The 21,238-nt window shown below is 46.4% G+C and overlaps 1 protein-coding gene across 9 annotated transcripts in view; it reads right to left on the bottom strand.

The window, feature by feature from the left end:
• ncor2 (nuclear receptor corepressor 2) overlaps positions 1-21,238 on the bottom strand; it is a 418,107-nt gene that overhangs the window by 23,839 nt on the left and 373,030 nt on the right. For 8 of the 9 annotated variants that reach the window (XM_087999801.1, XM_087999810.1, XM_087999808.1 and 5 more), the window contains 9 exons: positions 19,417-19,503; positions 15,843-16,087; positions 14,101-14,233; positions 10,588-10,797; positions 9,715-9,963; positions 7,651-7,803; positions 7,047-7,154; positions 4,767-5,037; positions 2,183-2,538 (listed from right to left, as the gene is read on the bottom strand). In XM_087999801.1, coding sequence (XP_087855927.1) covers positions 2,183-2,538; positions 4,767-5,037; positions 7,047-7,154; positions 7,651-7,803; positions 9,715-9,963; positions 10,588-10,797; positions 14,101-14,233; positions 15,843-16,087; positions 19,417-19,503 — 1,812 coding nt within the window. The remainder of the gene's footprint in view (positions 1-2,182; positions 2,539-4,766; positions 5,038-7,046; positions 7,155-7,650; positions 7,804-9,714; positions 9,964-10,587; positions 10,798-14,100; positions 14,234-15,842; positions 16,088-19,416; positions 19,504-21,238) is intronic. The other variant, XM_087999806.1, reaches the window with a different exon arrangement.

Here is a 21,238-nt window from a genome sequence, read left to right as displayed (position 1 = left end):
ACATGTTACTTGTTGTTGGGAATCTGCAGCTTTGTTTCAGAACTTTCCGCAGATTTTAGAAAGTCCTCCAGAATGCTGATGGCCATATCCCAGTTCATCCCATGGGCAGGTTCCCTGGCAGTCTTGTGCTCATGGACACACTGTAACACCCTGACATTACAATTCCTTTTTTTTAGATTACCTACAGTGTGGAAACAGGCCCTTCAGCCCAACAAGTCCACACCGACCCGCCGAAGCGTAACCCACCCATACCCCTACATTTACCCCTTACCTAACACTAGGGGCAATTTAGCATGGCCAATTCACCTGACCTGCACATTTTTGGACTGTGGGAGGAAACCGGAGCACCTGGAGGAAACCCATGCAGACACGGGGAGAACGTGCAAACTCCACACAGATAGTCTTCCAGAGGCTGGAATCAAACCTGGGACCCTGGTGCTGTGAGGCAGCAGTGCTAACCACTGAGCCACTGTGTATTTAAAACCTTCCATGGTCTCTCCTGTTCCTGAAGTTAAGAATTTTTACAGCACGGAAAGAGCCCCTTTGGCTTATCGTGACCATCCTCTGAATGAAAAGGTCATCAAACATCCATTTGTTTCTGTCTGCTCCTGCCCCACAGAACTCATCTCTTCCTGCCTCACCTTGATTTTTTTCTCTCCTTATCCAGTCCCTCCCTACCTACATTCATGATTCTCCTGAAGTTTTACATCATACAATTCCTACAATGTGAAAAGATGCCATTTGGCTCATCCAGTCTGTATCGATCTTGTAAATTGCATCTCACCCAGCGCCCAACCCTATTCCTGTAACTTGCTGCAGTGCTACAGTGAAGCTCAGTGCAAGCTGGGAGAACAGCACCTCATTTTCTGCTTGGGAACCCTGCAACCCTCAGGTCTCAACATTGAGTTCAACAATTTTAGGGCCTGAGCACTTTCTCCCATGTCCTTACCCCAACTCCCAGACACCAAGCCTTGTCATCACATGGGCTGCTACCACAAACCATCTATTGTCAGCCAATAAAACAGTCCCCCATTAGCAGTTATTCAATCCCCCAGGCTGACCTTTCCCTGTTTCTTTCTCTAGGAGAAAGGGAGGACTGTAGATACTGGCGATCAGAGTCAAAAAGTGTAGTGCTGGAAAGGCACAGCTGGTCAGGCAGCATCTGAGGAGCTGGAAGGTCTTCATTTCTGATGAAGAATTTATGCTCGAAACGTTGACTCTCTTGCTCCTCGGATGCTGCCTGACCTGCTGTGCTTTTCCAACACCACACTTTTTGACCTGCATTTCTTTCTCTGTTCAACTGTTTTCTCTTTCTGTCTCTGGGCTCCATCTCCAACTACTGTTTTCTCCGTCACCCTCCCCCTCCCCATCTTTATCATATTATACCAACCCTCTCCCAGGCAGGATCAGTTCTGAGAAAGGGTCACTGGACCTAAAATATTAACTCTGCTTTCTCTCTACAGATGCTGCCGGACATGTCGAATTTTCCAGCAATTTCTGTTTGTGATCCTTCCGTTCAGATCTCATTTCCCAGCTCTTGGATCCATGCCTTGAATGCTAGAGCCTTTCAAGCGCTCATCCAAACAATTCTTCAGTGTCTTGGGGGTACCTGGCTCTACCATACCTTCAGGCAGGAAGTTCCAGATCCCTACGATTCTCTGAGTGAAAAGCAATTTCTTAAATGCCCTCTAAACCTCCTACTCCTTACCTTAAAACTGTGCCCCCTGGTTACTGACCCCTCTATTAAAAGAAAAAGTGTATTCCTAGCTACACCCCTCAGGATGCTGTATACACCTCAATCAGGTGTTTCCCCCTGCCTTCCCTGCTCCAAGGAAAACAACTCAAGCCTATTGAGTCTCTTCATAGTCAAAATTCCAGTTCTGGAAACATCCAGGAGAGAATCTCCTCCACTCCCCTCCAGTGAAATCTTCTTGTAATGCAAAGACCAAAACTGCACAGCTGTGGCCTAACTAACATGAGAAACAGTTCCCCTGGCTCTGCAATCCTTGTCCATCCCTAAGTCTGCAATCTCCTCCAACTCTACAACCTACCAAAACATATATGTTCCTCTAATTCTGGCCTCTTATAAATCTATAAAACAGGAAGGCCATTGGCTTCAGTAACCCTCATCTGTAACTACCTCCAGGTTAGAGACAGAGAAAGACAGAGTCAGTGATCTTACGAAATTCCTCCTGCTCCTGTTCCCGGGTGGACTGTGGTTGATTTACGTCCTTTTCCTTACATCGCTGGCTCAAGGCAGTGATGACACATGGTTCTGCAGAGTGTTGTTTCTCTGGACTGGAGTTATACTGACCGACCAGGATTGTCCTGCTGTTAATGCCACAGTGCCCAGACCAGTCTGAAGCTGGTTGCCGGGCAGGGAGGAAGCCCTCCATTCTGTGGCTCTCTGTCCTGCTGTCCCTGAGCCAAGAACGAGCTGGGGGTGAGGTAGCAACTCTCTCAGTGGCACTAGGGGGGTACTGCTGGGGGAGAATGGGGGTCGCAGATCGTCCTGGTGATGGGGTACAGGATCCATGTCTGTAAGATTCAAGAAGAGAAGTTAATTTGTAGGTTTTATAGAAATTGAAACCTAGGGACTGGGAAGGGGAAATTTGTAAGGGGTTCCAAATCGAGAAGGATAAGAGTGAAATAGAGGCTAGAGAGAAAGGGCAAGAGGTGAATGAGGGACACAGATGGAGGGAATGCAGATAACACAAATATAAATTTCCACACTCCCTAACCTCTCTGTTCCCTCTCTGTTGCATCTCCTACCCACCTCCTCTTGGTCTCTAGAATGCGGGCTTGGTTTGGGAAAGGATAAAATGAGATCTCAAGGTTCTGATGAAGCTTTACACAGATAATTGAGGTTGCTTCATCAGATTGATTTGGAGTCATTTAAAATGTAATTGCAGCAAAGCCAGTAACATAACAAACCATGCTCTCCACTGGAGATTTACAAGGTACAATACACAGCCCAACACTGAAACCCTTATTGACTTGCTGAAAGAAGACAGAGGGTGGTGGTTGATGGGAAACGTTCATCCTGGAGTCCAGTTACTAGTGGTGTACCGCAAGGGTCGGTGTTAGGTCCACTGCTGTTCATCATTTTTATAAAGGATCTGGATGAGGGCGTAGAAGGGTGGGTTAGTAAATTTGCAGACGACAATAAGGTTGGTGGAGTTGTGGATAGTGACGAAGGATGTTGTAGGTTACAGAGAGACATGGATAAGCTGCAGAGCTGGGCTGAGAGGTGGCAAATGGAGTTTAATGCGGACAAGTGTGAGGTGATTCACTTTGGTCGGAGTAACCGGAATGCAAAGTACTGGGTTAATGGTAAGATTCTTGGTGGTGTAGATGACCTCAGAGATCTCGGTGTCCAGGTACACAGATCCTTGAAAGTTGCCACCCAGGTTATCAGGGTTATTAAGAAAGCATACAGTATTTTAGCTTTTATTAATAGAGGGATCGAGTTCCAGAACCATGAGGTTATGCTACAGCTGTACAAAACTCTGGTGCAGCCGTACTTGGAGTATTGTGTACAGTTCTGGTCACCGTATTATAAAAAGGATGTGGAAGCTTTGGAAAGGGTGCAGAGGAGATTTACTAGGATGTTGCCTGGTATGGAGGGAAGGTCTTACGAGGAAAAGCTGAGGGACTTGAGGCTGTTTTTGTTAGAGAGAAGAAGGTTGAGAGGTGACTTAATAGAGACATATAAGATAATCAGAGGGTTAGATAGGGTGGACGGGAGAGCCTTTTTCCAAGTATGGTGACGGTGAGCATGAGGGGGCATAGCTTTAAATTAAGGGGTGATAGATATAGGACAGATGTCAGAGGTAGTTTCTTTACTCAGAGAGTAGTAATGGTATGGAATGCTTTGCCTGCAACGGTAGTAGATTCACCAACTTTAAGTACATTTAAGTCATCATTGGACAAGCATATGGACGTACATGGAATAGTGTAGGTTAGATGGGCTTCAGATTGGTATGACAGGTCGGAACAACATCGAGGGCTGAAGGGCCTGTACTGCGCTGTAATGTTCTATGTTCTTATACTCTCTAACCCCGAGGTGAGTCTAACCTCTATCCACATTCTCATGTTAAAAGCAAATTACTGCAGGTGCTGGAATCTGAAACCAAAAAGTGCTGGAAAATCTCAGCAGGTCTGGCAGCATCTCTAAGAAGAGAAAAGAGCTGACGTTTCAAGTCTAACTGACCCTTTGTCAGAGCTTTGACAAAGGGTCAGTTCGACTCGAAACGTCAGCTCTTTTCTCTCCTTACAGATGCTGCCAGACCTGCTGAGATTTTCCAGCATTTTCTGTTTTGGTTTTATTCTCGTGTTCCCTTTTCCTCTCCCCACTTTCACCCTTCAGCCCCTGGACTCCTCTTCTGCTGGTCACCACAGAAACTGCTCCAGATTTTTGTGTCCTTTCTTGTTGTGAATCAGCAAGTGAGTTTGTAACAAATCAGGGCATGTGAAAAATTCCTGAATGTCAAAGACAGAGGGATATCAAGCGGACAGAAGACCATTCAGCCCCCTATGTACCTGCTGTCTCTTTACAATGAGCCTGCAGTGGCTGCCCTGATGGGGAGGGGATTGGTTACTGGTGATATTTTGACCTGCTGGTCACACACAGTTCAGAGGGGCTGCTCCATGCCTGCTTTAATGGCAAACAGCATTCTCCCTCTGCCTACAAAAACAAACCTGTAAACAGGGCTGGTAGTAACTCCACCAAGCTTCCTCTTTATCTCTTCAGGTGAAGCACTTACCTCAGAACCGATGGCATTGCTGAGTCCATGGAAGTAATAACATGTTTGATTCTGGTGTTCTGGAGAACACTGGGTCGATGCTGTATATTTTCATGTGTAAGAGGGGAGCGTGTGTGGGATGAGGGGTGGGTAAGAGGTGAGGTGGGGGCATGAGTGTGGGGTGAGGAGGGGGCACGGGTGTGAGGCGAGGAGGGGGCACGAGTGTGGGGCGAGGGGGGGCCACGGGTGTGGGGTTCAGGGTGTGCTGCTGGACAAATCCCTTCCTCGGAACCTGAAAGAAACAAAACCAGACATGAGGTCAGGAAAAACGGGGAGATTTTGACAGACAGAACATTTGCATAAGGTAACAAGAAAGTCAGCCAGTCTGACAGCATTAAAATTCTGAAGTGAACTCACACCAAACTGAAAGCAATCACTTTGCTTCCCTCTCCACAAAGATGCTGCCAGATCTGCTGAGTTTCCCCGGCATTCTGCTCAGTTTAGATTTGAAACATCTGCAGTATTTTGTTTTTATTTACATATTACAAGGGACAGGATGAGGAGATCAAATTCGGAAAAGAATGGACAGCCGGTGTGAATACAATACACAAATGTTAATGAAAAATATTCTTGTAGGATGTGATAAATACTGGCTGCCCAACATTTATTACCTGTCATTAGTTGTCCCTTAAGAAAGTGGGGATGAGCTGCCTTCTTGCACCTCTGCAGTCCACCTACTGTGGGTAGACCAACAATGCCCTTAGGGAGGGAATTCCAGGATACTGACCTAATGACAGTGAAGGAATGGCGATATATTTCCAAGTCAGGATGGTGAGTGGATTGGAGGGGAACTTGCAGGGGGTGGTGTTCCTATATATCTACTGTCCTAGATGGAAGTGGTCATACTGTCTGCAGATCTTTGGTGAATGTCTGCAGTGCATCTTGTAGATAGTACACATTGCTCTACTAGGTGATGGAGGGAGAGGATGTTTGTGGATGTGATGCTAATCAAGCGGCTGCTTTGTCCTGGACGGTGTCAAGCTTCTTGAGTGTTGTTGGAGCTGTCCCCATCCAGGCAAGTGGGGAGTATTACATTACACTTCTGACTTGTGCCTAGTAAATGATAGACATGCTTTGGGGAGTCAGGAGGTGAGTTACTCACCGCAGTATTCCTAGCCTCTGATCAGCTCTTGTAGCCATTGTGTTTATGTGGCAAGTCTAGTTAAGTTTCTGGTCAGTGATAACCCCCATGATGTTGATAGCAAGGTATTCAATCATGGTCACACCATTGAATTCACAGTCTGTGAGAAACTGGAGAATGAGTAGGCCATTCAGTCCACTGAGGCTGCTCTGATGGCCTCACCTCCACACACCTCTCCATCCCTGAGGCTCTGATGGCCTCACCTCCACACTCCTCTCCATCCCTGAGGCTCTGATGGCCTCACCTCCACACTCCTCTCCATCCCTGAGGCTCTGATGGCCTCACCTCCACACTCCTCTCCATCCCTGAGGCTCTGATGGCCTCACCTCCACACTCCTCTCCATCCCTGAGGCTCTGATGGCCTCACCTCCACACTCCTCTCCATCCCTGAGGCTCTGATGGCCTCACCTCCACACTCCTCTCCATCCCTGAGGCTCTGATGGCCTCACCTCCACACTCCTCTCCATCCCTGAGGCTCTGATGGCCTCACCTCCACATTCCTCTCCATCCCTGAGGCTCTGATGGCCTCACCTCCACACTCCTCTCCATCCCTGAGGCTCTGATGGCCTCACCTCCACACTCCTCTCCATCCCTGAGGCTCTGATGGCCTCACCTCCACACTCCTCTCCATCCCTGAGGCTCTGATGGCCTCACCTCCACACTCCTCTCCATCCCTGAGGCTCTGATGGCCTCACCTCCACACTCCTCTCCATCCCTGAGGCTCTGATGGCCTCACCTCCACACTCCTCTCCATCCCTGAGGCTCTGATGGCCTCACTTCCACACTCCTCTCCATCCCTGAGAACCAATGATCTTCAGTCGATCATGCCCAGATCTAACTTGGCATTGAATATATTCAATGACTCAACCTCTACCACCTGCTGGGGAACACAATTCTAAAGAGTAATGAACCTCTGAAAGAACAAATCTCCCTTCATGTCCACCTTAAATTGGAGAGTGCTTCCTTTTAAACAGTATCCCCAGATCACCACTCCCAAAAGTCAAAGCAAGCGCAATCAGACTGTATTAAGGCAGATTTTAACTCAGTCACAATTCTTATCCAATTAGAATCGGCTTGATCAATCTGAACCAGACTCCTACCAGCTCTCCATGTGTCTCGATGTTCACCGGTGGCTACAGCCCTCACGATCTCACCATCTCGCTCTAAGCTCTGTGCACCAGTCATTTTGTTGATAGCAGCGACTCCCCCTGAATAAACACCAAAGTTAAGCTTCAACCAAACAAGGAATGGAATTGCTGTCCTTCTCACTCTGCTGCTCACCTCTCTTCCTCCCCCCAGCTATCACTCTCCCTCTCCTGCTTCCTCTATCTCCTGGAACCATAGAATCCCTTCAGCATGCAAAGAGCCCATTTAGTCTATCCAGTCCACACTGATCATCTACTCCCAGCACCCACCACTATCCTGGTAATCTTACACGTACTGTGGCTAACCCACCTAGCCTGTATTTCCCTTGATACTAAGGGACAGTTTAGCACGGCTTAGCCTGGTTATAAAACCAGATAGAACCATAGAAACCCACATAGACATGGGGAAAACAGGCAAACTCCACGCTGATAGTCATCGAGGTTGGAATCAAACCCGGGTCCCTGGCGCTGCTAACCACTGAGCCACCGTGCCACCCTCAACCTCACTCTCTCTCTCTCTCTTCCTGTATGGAGTGATCCTTGTTGAGGGTCTAGTTACCAGGTGAACGTGTTGCCTTGCACTGAGGTTGTGTGTGGAAATGTGCAGCCTCTGTTGGGAAGTATGCGAAGCGGCTGAGGTGGGTATTGCTGCTCCCTGCAGGAGTTTGCACCAAGACGGGGAAATGAGGAACCTGTGCCAGGCTGAGCACTTCTGGAAAACAACAAATTTAATGAAGATTTTACAGTTTATAAAACAGATTGAAAGTATGCAACTTTAAAATTACACTTGGACCATATTGTACAAATATCTTTGAGAAAAATGGCAAAAACACCTAAAAATCATTCCATTGATTGTAAATACTTTTGTTTGGAGTCATAGAGACATACAGCACAATACAGACACTTCAGTCCAACTCATCCATGCTGACCAATCAGCCCAATCTGACCTAAATCCATTTGCCAGCATTTGTCCCATATCCTTCTAAAGTCTTCTTGTTCATATAACCATCCAGACCCTTTATGTTTTTCAACTTGTTGCTGGGATGAAGGATTTAATTGATGAAGAAAGGTTAAACATTTGGGTCTGTAGCCAGTGGAATTTAAAGAATTGGAACTGCTTGAGGTGAAGTGAGTGAGTGAATCTGTGAGTCAGACTGGAATGAAGAGCACAGATTGCTAACAGGAATGGCAGTATACATGGATGGAGGGATGGTGGAAGGACATTTGTTTAAAGTCAGTCTTTCTTATATTTCGCTATTTCTGATTGTGGTTGATATGGTGAAACAAAAACCATTTGAAAGCCAAGGATTTCTGGAGGATTGCTGCACATTTTGAAAAACAAAGTTCCCTGAGCCTCACTATAAGTGCTGTTTACACAGCTGCTGCCTCATACAGTGGAGAAAGCCTAGACCCGAGCCAGGGGACCATGTACGAATAGACATTCGTCCAGCAACAAGTAGCTAATTGGTCTGTGAAATGATGACCAGTTATCAATGACAAAGGTCACTTGCTTGGTGACAACAATCTGATTGGCTCCCAGGTGAACAGCTTGTGGATGTGAATGTTTGGGGAGAAACCATCAGACCTCTGGAATTTTGCTCTGTAATGGAAAAAAAAGCCATTTTATGCTCTTCCTCAGTCGCTGCAAGCTGTGACATTCAATTGGGGTGGTACTGCTGCCTCACAGAACCAGGTACCCGGGTTCGAATCTTGCCCCAGGCGATTGTTTGTGTGGAGTTTGCACATTCTCCCCGTGTCTACGTGAGTTTCCTCCGGGTGCTCTGGTTCCCTCTCACAGTCCAAAGATGTGTAGGTCAGGTGAATTGGCCATGCTAAATTGCCCATAGAGTTAGGTGCATTAGTCAGGGGTAAATATAGGGTAGGGGAATGGGTCTGGGTGGGTTACTCTTCGGAGAGTTGGTGTGGACTTGTTGGACCGAAGGGACTATTTCCATACTGTAGGAAGTCTAGTCTAATCTAATCTAATAAATCTTTCTAAGTGAGAACTAGCCACTCTGTGCCTCCTGCAAACAGGTGAAAATATCTGGAGAATGAAGATTGTGAAGCAGTGCCTGATCAGTACAAGGATCATCTCTGCAAACCCTGTGGACAGGGGCCGCTGAACTGCCATCCTAGTCTTTCCCTCCACCCACAACACCGGTGCTTTCTTTGTGCCTAACTGGATGTGTGTGTTGAGGGGGGGAGCCATGGTTGTTTATCTATAGTTAGATTCTATCTACTTGTAATAAAGAGTAAGTCTTGCTAAACACAGAAACCTGGTCTGTACTTTTTATGAAACTGGATCTAAAAGAGAGGAATCCTAGGGAATTCAGTATACTTTATAAAATCTTTAATTTTTATGATGTCTCTGGAGATAGTGGGTTACCCAGTGAAGTTTGTAAACTATACTTCACATTGACCCAGCATCCATCTTGTCAATGATGCTTGAGAATTTCAAATTCATTTGACAATGTTAAAATTTAATTCCAGTAAAATCGCAAAGAATTAATTCTCAGATGCAAGGCAGTCCATGTTGCTCAGTGCACAGGAAGGTTTCTGTGTAACACAAACACATGATTTGTCAAGTTGATTGCATGTGTTGGTTATTGGTTCGAGCACTCACCTCGAGGATTTGCACAATAGCCTAGAGTGAGGGCCTGTTCACGAGGGGACAGGCCCCGAAGCAGCTGAGTACGGTGTGTCACTGCCGTCGTCGCTGGATGATGCATCTGCTGCGACGTGATGTAGTCGTTCAGGATGGTCTGTCTGTTTTCCAAAGCAGCAGCTTCAGGACAGCCTCGAAGCAGGAGGGGGGCATATGGGTGAGGGTAAGACCCTGCCGGAGTCAGGGCTCTCGGGAGGCAGTAAGCAGCTGGAAACAAGGTGAGAACCAATGGTCACTCAGAGACTGCGATCTGAACTCATTAACAATCGCCTACTTTCAGTAAAATCACTACAACTATCAGCATTCCAAACCGTCAATTGTATTAACAGCACGTTGGTATATGAGTGGGATTGTGTATGTGTGTGTCTGTGTGGGGGGATTGTGTGGGAGAGGGGTAGGCATGGGGCAGGATGTGGACAGAGGGCTAGAATTTAATGAAGGAATGAATAGTCACCACTCAGAATGAATCACTGAGGGTGGAATGCTGCAGCCAGTCAGAAGCCACTTACCTGTGGGGTTGTGGAAAGTGATTGGTCACTGAATGTTCATCTCATTAACATTGATCTTTAAAATGGTGCCTGCTTCATTTGTAAATTTTTATTAATTTATTCATTGTAAATATATAAATTGATGAATTTAACGTGTAAATTTTAAAATTTAAATATGTAAATATACTTGTTTGTAAGTTTGTGTTAATCTTGCGATTTGAATGTTTGCTATTACAAACAATGTTCCCCATCAGCCTTTAGGAGAATTCTCTCAAAGTGACGGGAGAGAGCCCCTGGAGGTGGGGAGGCCCGTGGAGAGATGGAAACAGGGGGCTGGGGTTACCTGTATCAAACGGCACTGCCCGGGCTAAGGCAGTGGTATCAACGCCCAGCGGAACGGAACTCTGATAGAAATCTGCTGCAGCCATTCTCCCCAGCAGCTGTTCATACTGGCTGTGTGCAAAGTGCTCTGGGATCATTCTGTGCGGGGATTTAGCAGAAGACATTTCCCTGGATGTTGGAGTGGCCTTTCGCTCCTGAGAAACCATTTTACCTTTGAAAAAATTAGAAAAGGAAATCAATGACAGAAATCCAAAGCAGAACACCTGAGGCCCAGTTCACAAAAGGGCACCTCAAATATTACCTGTAGTTTAGACTAGATTAGATTACTTACAATGTGGAAACAGGCCCTTCGGCCCAGCAAGTCCACACCAACCCTCCAAAGAGCAACCCACCCAGACCATTCCCCTACATTTGTGGGCGACACAGTGGCACAGTGGTTAGCACTGCTGCCTCACAGCGCCAGAGACCCGGGTTCAATTCCTGCCTCAGGCGACCATCTGTGTGGAGTTTGCACATTCTCCCCGTGTCTGCGTGGGTTTCCTCCGGGTGCTCCGGTTTCCTCCCACAGTCCCAAGATGTGCAGGTCAGGTGAATTGGCTATGCTAAATTGCCCGTAGTGTTAGGTAAGGGGTAAACGTAAGGGTATGGGTGGGTTGTGCTTCGGCGGGGCGGTGTGGACTTGTTGGGCCGAAGGGCCTGTTTCCACACTGTAAGTAATCTAATCTAATTTGCCCCTTCACCTAACACTACGGGCAACTTAGCATGGCCAATTCCCCTGACCTGCACATCTTTGGACTGTGGGAGGAAACCGGAGCACCCGGAGGAAACCCACGCAGACACGGGGAGAACCAAACTCCACACAGTCAGTTGCCTGAGGCGGGAATTGAACCTGGGTCTCTGATGCTGTGAGGCAGCAGTGCTATCCACCGTGCCGCCCAAGTCTGGATGTAAGTTTGCTCAATGAGCTGGAAGGTTTGTTTTCAGTCATTTTGACACCATACTGGGTAACATCAGTGACCCTCTAGTGAAGCACCGGTGATATGTCCTGTTTTCTATTTATGTGTTTAGGTTTCTTTAGGTGGGTGATGTCATTTCCAGTTCTTTTTCTCAGAGGATGGTAGATAGGGTCCAAATCAATATGTTTGTTGATAGAGTTCTGGTTGGAATGCCATCCTTCTAGGAATTCTCTTGTGTGCCTGTTTGGCTTGTCCTAGGATGGATGTGTCGTCCCAGTCAAAGTGCTGTCCTTCCTCATCTGTCTGTAAGGATACTAGTGAGAGAGGGTCATGCATCCTGGTGGCTAGTTTACTGCCTGTTTGTTACAATACTTGCATGGTATTTTATTAATGACATTAGTTTTGATTGTTGTCTGTATAGGGTCTTTCAAGTTCATTAGCTGCTGTTTTAGTGTGTTGGTAGGTTTGTGCCGAGGGGTCTGAGTAGTCTGGTGGTCATTTCTGAGATGTATTTGATGTAGGGGAGAGTGGCTAGGGTTTCTGGATGCATTTTGTCTGCTTGTTTGGGTTTGTTGCTGAGAAATCGGCGGATTGTATTCATTGGGTACCCGTTCTTTTTGAATACACGGTATGGGTGATGTTCCTCTGCTCTGCGTAGCTCCTCTGTGCTGCAGTGTGTGGTGGCTCGTTGAAATAATATTCTGATGCAGCTTCGTTTGTGGGTGTTGGGATGATTGGTTCTGTAGTTCAGTATTTGGTCTGTGTGTTGTTCTCCTATAGACGTTGGTTTGAAGTTCCCCATTGGCTGTTTGCTTTACAGTGACATCTAGGAATGGCAGTTTGTTGTTGTTTTCCTCCTCTTTAGTGAATTTTATGCTGGTGAGGATATTATTGATGGTGTAGTTCCTCTAATTTGTTTTGTTTGGTGATGACAAAGGTGAGACCCACCCACAAAACCTAAACACATAAACAAAAAGCAGGATATACCATGAGTGCTTCACCAGAGGCTCACAGATTATGTTACCTCACATGGTGACTAAATGTCTGAAAACAAACCTTCCAGCTCAGCGAGCAAGCTCACATCCAGAACCTTAACCTAACCTACAAATCTTTTCAAAAATCGCTATTACCCATAGTAACTGGAGACCATTCAGCCCCTCGAACCTGATCCACAATACAATTAGTTTACAGATAGTTTGTATCTTTAATTCAAACACGTCCTTGCTCCCTTTATCCTCAATTCAAATTTACTGTTCAAAATTAAAACCTTACTGTTCAAAAGCCCATGAATACAAAAGCAAAGTAACGTGAATACTGAAAATAAAAACAGAGTGCTGGTAATGTTCAGCAGGGTAGGCAGTAGTTGTGGAGAGACAGACAGAATTAACCGGCTAGGGTTTCCATCGTTTAGCAGGAGAAGGCAGGTTTCTGGATTCAGAGCCAGTGTTGGTCACTGCCTGCACTGGAAGAGTTTCAGTTCTCTCTGTTTCGGTCTGTTCCATTGTCAGTTAAACACTGGCCCAGAGAGTCAGTCCTTACAGGCAGCTCCTTGAGCCACAAACCAAACCCAGCGAGAAACAGCTTTATGTGACTGATGCTGATACCAGATCGGATTAAAAACTCAGATACGATCCTGAGTGGGTTCCTAACGTTGGATTTCAACAGGAACATCATCAGAACAGGAGCGTGAGAGAGCAGTGGGAAATGTCCTCATTCAGCTGATGGTACAGGATTACAGGTTCAGGGATGCATGGGGGAGGGGGTGAGGAACTGAGGGGAAGACTGGCTTTTTACACAGCAAGTCGGAACGATCAGGTATAGGCTGCTGTGTTCCATCCTGCAATTAGCACCACTCCCCCATCCCACAAAATCCATCTAACAGGTTGTAAAGATATGCAGGGGCAGCAAAAGAGAGGGCAGCTCAGTAATCGGATGGAGGGTAACATCAAAAGCAATGTTGGGGGAATTGGAAAAGGAGCAGGATTAGGCCAAGCACAGAATCAGGATGAGAGAGAGGGAATCATTCACACCATTCACTGGATGTGGGTAAGTACTGCCAGCTTTGCCACTGACACCCACATCCCATAAAGGAACAACAAAAGCAGGAACTGTCCCTGAAAATGGTGTGGATTGTGAGGATCAGAACTGAGATTGCCAGCTTATTGTCTGGAAAAGCTGCCAGGATAAACATTTGAAATGATGAATAAACACTGAAAGCAAACCGGCCAGCAGCAATGAACAGAGCAGTTAATCGGAGGGATGAGTTGGAAACTTTGCTCAGTGGTTTCGCTGTCAGTGACCCACTGCTCTGGAAATAGCTGTGTTTCTGTTCCTGGTATTTTCTTGCTGTACAGATACTGCTTCTCTCACTGAACCAGGATATCCTCTGTGTAATGGTCCATTAAAATGGATAGCTGCTGGGTAGGAATGTGGACTGATGACAGACTTTGCTAACTCCTGTATAATGACTGGAGATTCCTGTTTAGTCGAGCTGGCATCACTAACAATGGGACTGAACTGGCTTTTTGGGCTGACATCGTGAGGAATTCTGTCCAAACCTCTTCCACCATCAAGCGTCAGATCCAACTGCTCCCTGGGGTGAAAGACCTTCCTGGAACTGCTGCTCAGTGAGTGGTTTGTATGCTTGTTACCAGCTGTTGGAGACGTGTTCTCACATTTTACTGCAGCTCCCTAAAGAAGAAACACAAAATAATCGGATCAAAAACTGGGGCCTTTCCATTTGAAAGGGAACAATTCAAAGGCAGGTTATGTTAATATCAGAGAGGTTGGTTGGTGAGTGGGTAAAATGGATTATCACTGGAAAAGTTGCTGAATCAGTAGAAAAACATGTTTCACACTGAGACTCATTACATGATGCCAGATTTACCATGAGGCTTGGCTTGGGTTAGCACTGGGTCACAAACGGTTACACAGGCTGGGGCTGGTGTTGGGTTACAGTAAGATTGGGATTACTGTCATCTCTTCAATTTTTACTTGCCTGTCCTGGACCTCCATGTCTCAAGCCCATTTCTGTCCTTGCTTCAATATCAAAACAAGTAATGTCTGTACCACACAAATGCCAGCTTATGACCATCTTCATTGAGAGAGAAAGAGGGAGAATCTAACCACCACCATTGGACATTCATTGGTGTTACCATCACTGAATCCTCCACCATCAACATCCTTGGGGTTATCATTGACCAGAAATTCAACTAGAATCACTACATAAATACAGCAGCTCGGAATTACTTTGGCAAGTAACTCACTTCCTGACTCTCCAAAACCTGTCCACCATCTACAAGACACAAGTCAGGAGTGTGATGGAATACTCCCCACTTGCCTGGATGGAGGCAGCTCCAACAATACTGAAGAAGCTCAACACCACTCAGGACGAAGCAGCCGCTTGATTTGGCACCACATTCACAAATATCCATTCCCTCCACCGCTGAAGCTCATTAGCAGCACTGTCTATTGTCTACAGATGCATGGCAGAAATTCACCAAAGATCCTCAGACATCACCTTCCAAACCCACAACTACTTCCATCCATAAAGGCAGCAGATACATGGGAACACGACCTCCTATAAGTTCCCCTTCAAGACACTCACCATCCCAAATTGGAAATATATCACTATTTTTTCTCCTGGAACCTCAATTTGGGTTCAGTTCGATGGATGGGATCTTCCCATGCCTGAATGAGATGAAATTTGGGAGAATCCTGCAAGACGTTCAGTGAGACCTTTCTTACGGACGAGAACAATATGGTCAACATTTTCCTGGACACTGAAACAGGATTCTCACCAGTGAGTGGCAAGTGGTCTATTAATAAGGATTCCCTCTCATTATCACCCTCATTAATATGCAGTCTCCTATTGTACCTCTTGCTACTTAATTTCTCTTCAGATGTGGCATTACATACCCCCACCATCCGGTCTGCACAGGTCCAGACTGAGCGTACTTAATCTGATCCATAATGGCCTTTTAACAATAGTGCTAGCACCAGGGATTCCAGGATATTCCAGAATGAGGAGTATGTCTACCTTCATTAGGTGGCAGAATCAGGCGAGCATTGTAATAACAGGATACCATAGGGGCCTGGTAACTTGTTAATGAGGGGAGTTTGGGGTAATAGGGTGAGAAAACTCACTTGGCCTCACAGAGAAAAACTTCGCAAAACTCAATAAAAATTTTATTGCGTTTTCAAAACGCAGTAATATTGAGCCTGGAGTTAGTGAGCAGAGTGCTCTGGGTGTTTAGCTGCTGCACCCACAGCATGCACACAAACTCAGGACCCTTCGTACCTGGGAGACAGGGTCCTCAATGCTGCATTTAGATAACATGCAGGTCTCTGGCGTTCTGTGGGATCGCTGTCGAGGGATTTCATGGATCGAGCGTCCTGCCTCCTTGACAGTTGGGAGACGACCATCCCGGCTCCTCTGCTTCAGTCCATCGCACGTGCCTCTTGGCGGTGAGCTTTCCCTCTTAATCTGCTTAGAATCTCTCCTCACACACTCAGCCCGACCATCAGCTGGTGATCGAGGTAATCCTGACAGAACAGTGTCAACACAGCACAGAATCAACATAGGGAACACGCCAGAGACACTCAGCAAAAACACAGGTTAAACAGCTTGACATTTATCAGATTCTAAATTCCTCTCAGCAGAAAAAAATCACATAGTTACTTGGATACTTCCTGACTCCCTCCCTCCTATTGTCCTGCCACCCTCTGGTCCACCCCATATTGTTCCCCTCCCTCCCTGCTCTATTCCAACCCCCACCCCAACTAAGAGGTTCTAACAGACTGGAAGATCGCTGATAGAATCCCTCCATCAATAAGGGAGAGAAAGCAGCAAATTGTTGGCCAGGTAATTTAATATCAAAAATAAAACAAAGAACACAGATGAGGTGCCGGAAGACTGGCGGTTGGCTAATGTGGTGCCACTGTTTAAGAAGGGTGGTAAGGACAAGCCAGGGAACTATAGACCAGTGAGCCTGACCTCGGTGGTGGGCAAGTTGTTGGAGGGAATCCTGAGGGACAGGATGTACATGTATTTGGAAAGGCAAGGACTGATTCGGGATAGTCAACATGGCTTTGTGCGTGGGAAATTATGTCTCACAAACTTAATTAAGTTTTTTGAAAAAGTAACAAAGATCATTGATGAGGACAGAGCAGTAGATGTGATCTATATGGACTTCAGTAAGGCGTTCGACAAGGTTCCCCATGGGAGACTGATTAGCAAGGTTAGATCTCATGGAATACAGGGAGAACTAGCCATTTGGATACAGAACAGGATCTTGATCAGATGGGCCAATGGGCTGAGAAGTGGCAGATAGAGTTTAATTCAGATAAATACAAGGTGCTGCATTTTGGGAAAGCAAATCTTAGCAGGACTTATACACGTAATGGTAGGGTCCTGGGATAGGACCTAGCCATTTGGATACAGAAATGGCTCAAAGGTAGAAGACAGAGGGTGGTGGTGGAGGGTTGATTTTCAGACTGGATGCCTGTGACCAGTGGAGTGCCACAAGGATCGGTGCTGGGTCCTCTACTTTCCTTCATTTATACAAATGATTTGAGTGGAGCATAAGAGGTACAGTTAGTAAGTTTGCTGTTGACACCAAAATTGGAGGTGTAGTGGACAGCGAAGAGGGTTACCTCAGATTACAACAGGATCTGGACCAGATGGGCCAATGGGCTGAGAAGTGGCAGATGGAGTTTAATTCAGATAAATGCGAGGTGCTGCATTTTGGGAAAGCAAATCTTAGCAGGATTTATATACTTAATGGTAAGGTCCTAGGGAGTGTTGCTGAACAAAGAGACCTTGGAGTGCAGGTTCATAGTTCCTTGAAAGTGGAGTCGCAGGTAGATCGGATAGTGAAGGTGGCGTTTGGTATGCTTTCCTTTATTGGTCAGATTATTGAGTACAGGAGTTGGAAGGTCATGTTGCAGTTGTACAGGGCATTGGTTAGGCCACTGTTGGAATATTGCGTGCAATTCTGGTCTCCTTCCTATCGGAAAGATATTGTGGAACTTGAAAGGGTTCAGAAAAGACTTACAAGGATGTTGCCAGGGTTGGAGGATTTGAGCTATAGGGAGAAATTGAATATGCTAGGGGTGCTTTCCCTGGAGCGGCAGAGGCTGAGGGGTGACCTTATAGAAGTTTATAAAATCATGAGGGGCATGGATAGGATAAATAGACAAAGTCTTTTCCCTAGGGTGGGGGAGTCCAGAACTACAGGGCATAGGTTTAGGGTGAGAGGGGAAAGATATAAAAGAGATCTAAGGGGCAACTTTTTCACACAGAGGGTGGTACGGGTATGGAATGAGCTGCCAGAGGAAGTGGTGGAGGCTGGTACAATTACAACATTTAAAGGCATCTGGATGGGGATGTGAATAGGAAGGGTTTGGAGGGATATGGGCCGGGTGCTGGCAGGTGGGACTAGATTGGGTTGGGATATCTGGTTGGCATGGATGGGTTGGACTGAAGGGTCTGTTTCCATGCTGTACATCTCTATGACTCTAACTGCGGATGTTGGAGATCTGAAACAAAAACAGACATTGCTGGAGAAACCCAGCAGATCTGACCACAACTGTGAAGAGACAGAAACATAGTCTTCTTTAGTGTTACAGATCTGTCCTGAAGAAGTGACCTCAACGTTTTACAGCTAATGTCAATAAGTTAGAAAGGGGAGCAAGGACATAGTGATTAAATTCATAGAAGACACAAAAATAAGGAGGAAGGTCAAGTGTGAAGACATAAGGAGTTTTGCAGATGATAAAGCGGGCAAAAACTAGCAGATAGAGCATAATATGGAAACATTCAAAGTTGGTCACTTTGGCAGGTAGACTAAAAAGCACACAGAGTATTACTTAAATGGAGAATAGCTGAAGTCCAAGGTGCAGAAGGACCTGTGCTTTAGTGCATGAGTTGCAAAGGTTAGTATGAAGGTGCAGCTTGTGGGATGCCAGCTCTTATTTCAACAAGAATTCAATATCAAAATAAGGATAAACAAAAAAAAAGGCAGATGCTGGAAATCCAAAACAAAAACTGGACCTGAAACACTGACTCTTTTCTCTCCAAAGCTGCTGCCAGACCTGCGGAGTTTCTCTGACAATTTCTGTATTTATTTAATCAAAGTAAGGATCTTATACTTCATTTATACAGGACAGTGGTGATAGCATCCCTCAATTACAACGTGCAACCTTGGTCGCCATATTTAAGGCAAGATGGAAATATACAGTGTGGGGGGGTTCAGAGAAGGCTTACTAAGATTGATAACTGGAATATGGCTTTTCTCAGGAAGAACAGGTTAGCCAGGCTGGCTTGCTTCCAGTACAATGCAGAAGACCAAAACATTTGATTGAAGATTACAATACCCTGAATGATGTTTGACGAGGTGGACTTGGAAAGGACATTTCCTCTCGTGGGCGTCCACAATTAGAGTATACTGCTTTAAAATTAGGGGTCATTTCAGGTCACAGATTGGAGGTGGGGGGGGGGGATTCTCTCTGAAGGTTGTGTAACTTTGGAACTCTGCCTCAAGGCAGAGGGGTTATTTATATAAAGAGGCAGAAAGTCTATTTCCTTGTATAAATGCTTCCAGTTGATTAATGATGTAGAAATTCTTGTATCTGTCACCGTGAAATAAGTTTTGAACGTCTGCTGAGAGATGGAGTGAGAGGGATAGCGAGGGAGGCAGAGTGTGAGAAAGAGAGAGAGACAGAATGATAAAGAGATAGAGAGTGAGACTGAAATGGGGCGATGGAGAGAGTGTGTCGGAGATTGGAAGAGATGAACTGAATGTTCACAGCCAAGATTCCTGACAATCTACACCTGATGATATCCATCATGGTCTGCAGGTGAGCGAAGGTACCTTGTGTGATTGAGCCATGAACCTGAGGGGTTTGGTTGGAGTCATGGTGACTCAGTCTGGCCCTGGGAGTAGCACGAAACATCAGCCCTAAAACACACAATACATATTCTCCAGTAAGAAATCAATACCTCAAAACTAAACCAAAATGAGTAACCATTGGCTGTTCGTGATACATGTTAATAATTCAGATTAGGAACTGAGCACTTGGTGGTGGCTGAGTAGTTAAGGCAATCGATTAGAAATCCATTGGGGATTACCCTTGCACAAGTTCAAAACATACGATCCTTGCATTACTGTCACTTTACTGAAGCAAGTACCTGCCCAGTTGATAATGAATCTAGTGCACTTGTATTTCGGTGAGGCGATGGCATTATCACTAGACTGTTAATCCAGAGACAAAATTAGAGTGGTGCTGGAAAAGCACAGCAGGTCAAGGGGCTGCATCCGAGAACAGGAAAATCGATGTTTTGGGCAAAAGCCCTTCATCGGGAATGAGGCTAGGAGCCTCCGGGGTGGAGAGATAAATGGGAGGAGGTGGGGGTTGGGGAGAAGGCAGCTAAGAGTTCAATAGGTGGATGGAGCTGGGGGTAATGGTGATAGGTCAGAGAGGAGGGTGGAGTGGATAGGTGGGAAGGGAGATTGGCCAGTAGGACAGGTCATGAGGATGGTGCTGAGCTGGAAGGTTGGAACTGGGGTAAGGTGGGGGGAGGGGAAATGAGGAAACTGGTGAAGTCCACATTGATGCCTGGGGTTGAAGTGTTCCAAGGCAGAAGATGAGGCGTTCTTCCTCCAGGTGTCAGGTGGTGGGGGAGTGGCGATGGAGGAAGGCTCCTTTGGGACCTTGGATGGAGGTGAGGGAGGACGTGTGGGCGCAGGTTTTGCAATTCCTGCAGTGGCAGGGGAAGGTGCTGGGAGAGGAGGGTGGGTTGTTGTGGGACATGCACCTGATGAGGTAGTCGCGGAGGGAATGGTATTTATGGATGGTGGATAGGGATGGGGGGGTTGGTGGGGTGGAAGGTGAAGACGGCGGGGGGGGGGGAGGGGAGGTCTGTCCTTGTTATGGTTGGAGGGGTGGGGTCTGAGGGCGGAGGTGCAGGATGTGGACGAGATGCGTTGAAGGGCATCTTTAACCACGTGGGAAGGGAAATTGCGATCTCTAAAGAAGGAGGCCATCTGGTGTGTTCTGTGGTGGAACTGGTCCTCCTGGGAGCAGATACGGCAGAGGTGGAGGATTGGGAATATGGGATGGCATTTTTGCAGGTGGTAGGGTGGGAAGAGGTGTAATCCAGGTAGCTGTGGGAGTCGGTGGGTTTATAAAAAATATCAGTGTTGAGTTGGTCATCATTGATGGAGATGGAGAGGTCCAGGAAGGGGAAGGAGGTGTCAGAGATGGTGCAGGTGAATTTAAAGTCGGGTGGAATATGTTGGTGAAGTTGGTGAACTGCTCAACCTCCTCGTGGAAGCATGAGGTGGCGCAGATGCAGTCATCAACGTAGCGGAGGAAAAGATGGGGAGTGGGGCTGGTGTAACTCCGGAAGATGGACTGTCCAAACACCCTGGGAATGGTTTAAGGGGCTATCTTGTAGTGCAGGGGTAGTGTCAAGTCTCATCTTTTCCAGAGATGTGTCATAACATTGCTGAACAGGGTGATTAGAAAACTAGGTTGAATAAAAATTTAAAATTAGGGAACTAAATGTAATATCTCCAAGTTTGCAGATGACACAATACCTGGGTGGGAGGATGAGCTGTGAGGAGGATGAAGAGATACCTCAGTGTGATTTGGACAGGTGGAGTGAGTGGGTAAATACGTGGCAGATACTGT

The sequence above is a fragment of the Chiloscyllium plagiosum genome, unplaced genomic scaffold (assembly GCF_037043375.1).
Source record: "Chiloscyllium plagiosum isolate Xiang-an unplaced genomic scaffold, Cpla_swu_hap1 HiC_scaffold_24, whole genome shotgun sequence".
NCBI lineage: Eukaryota > Metazoa > Chordata > Chondrichthyes > Orectolobiformes > Hemiscylliidae > Chiloscyllium > Chiloscyllium plagiosum.
The sequence above is the reverse complement of the archived record's forward strand: the minus strand, read 5'-3'. Positions and strand labels throughout refer to the sequence as shown.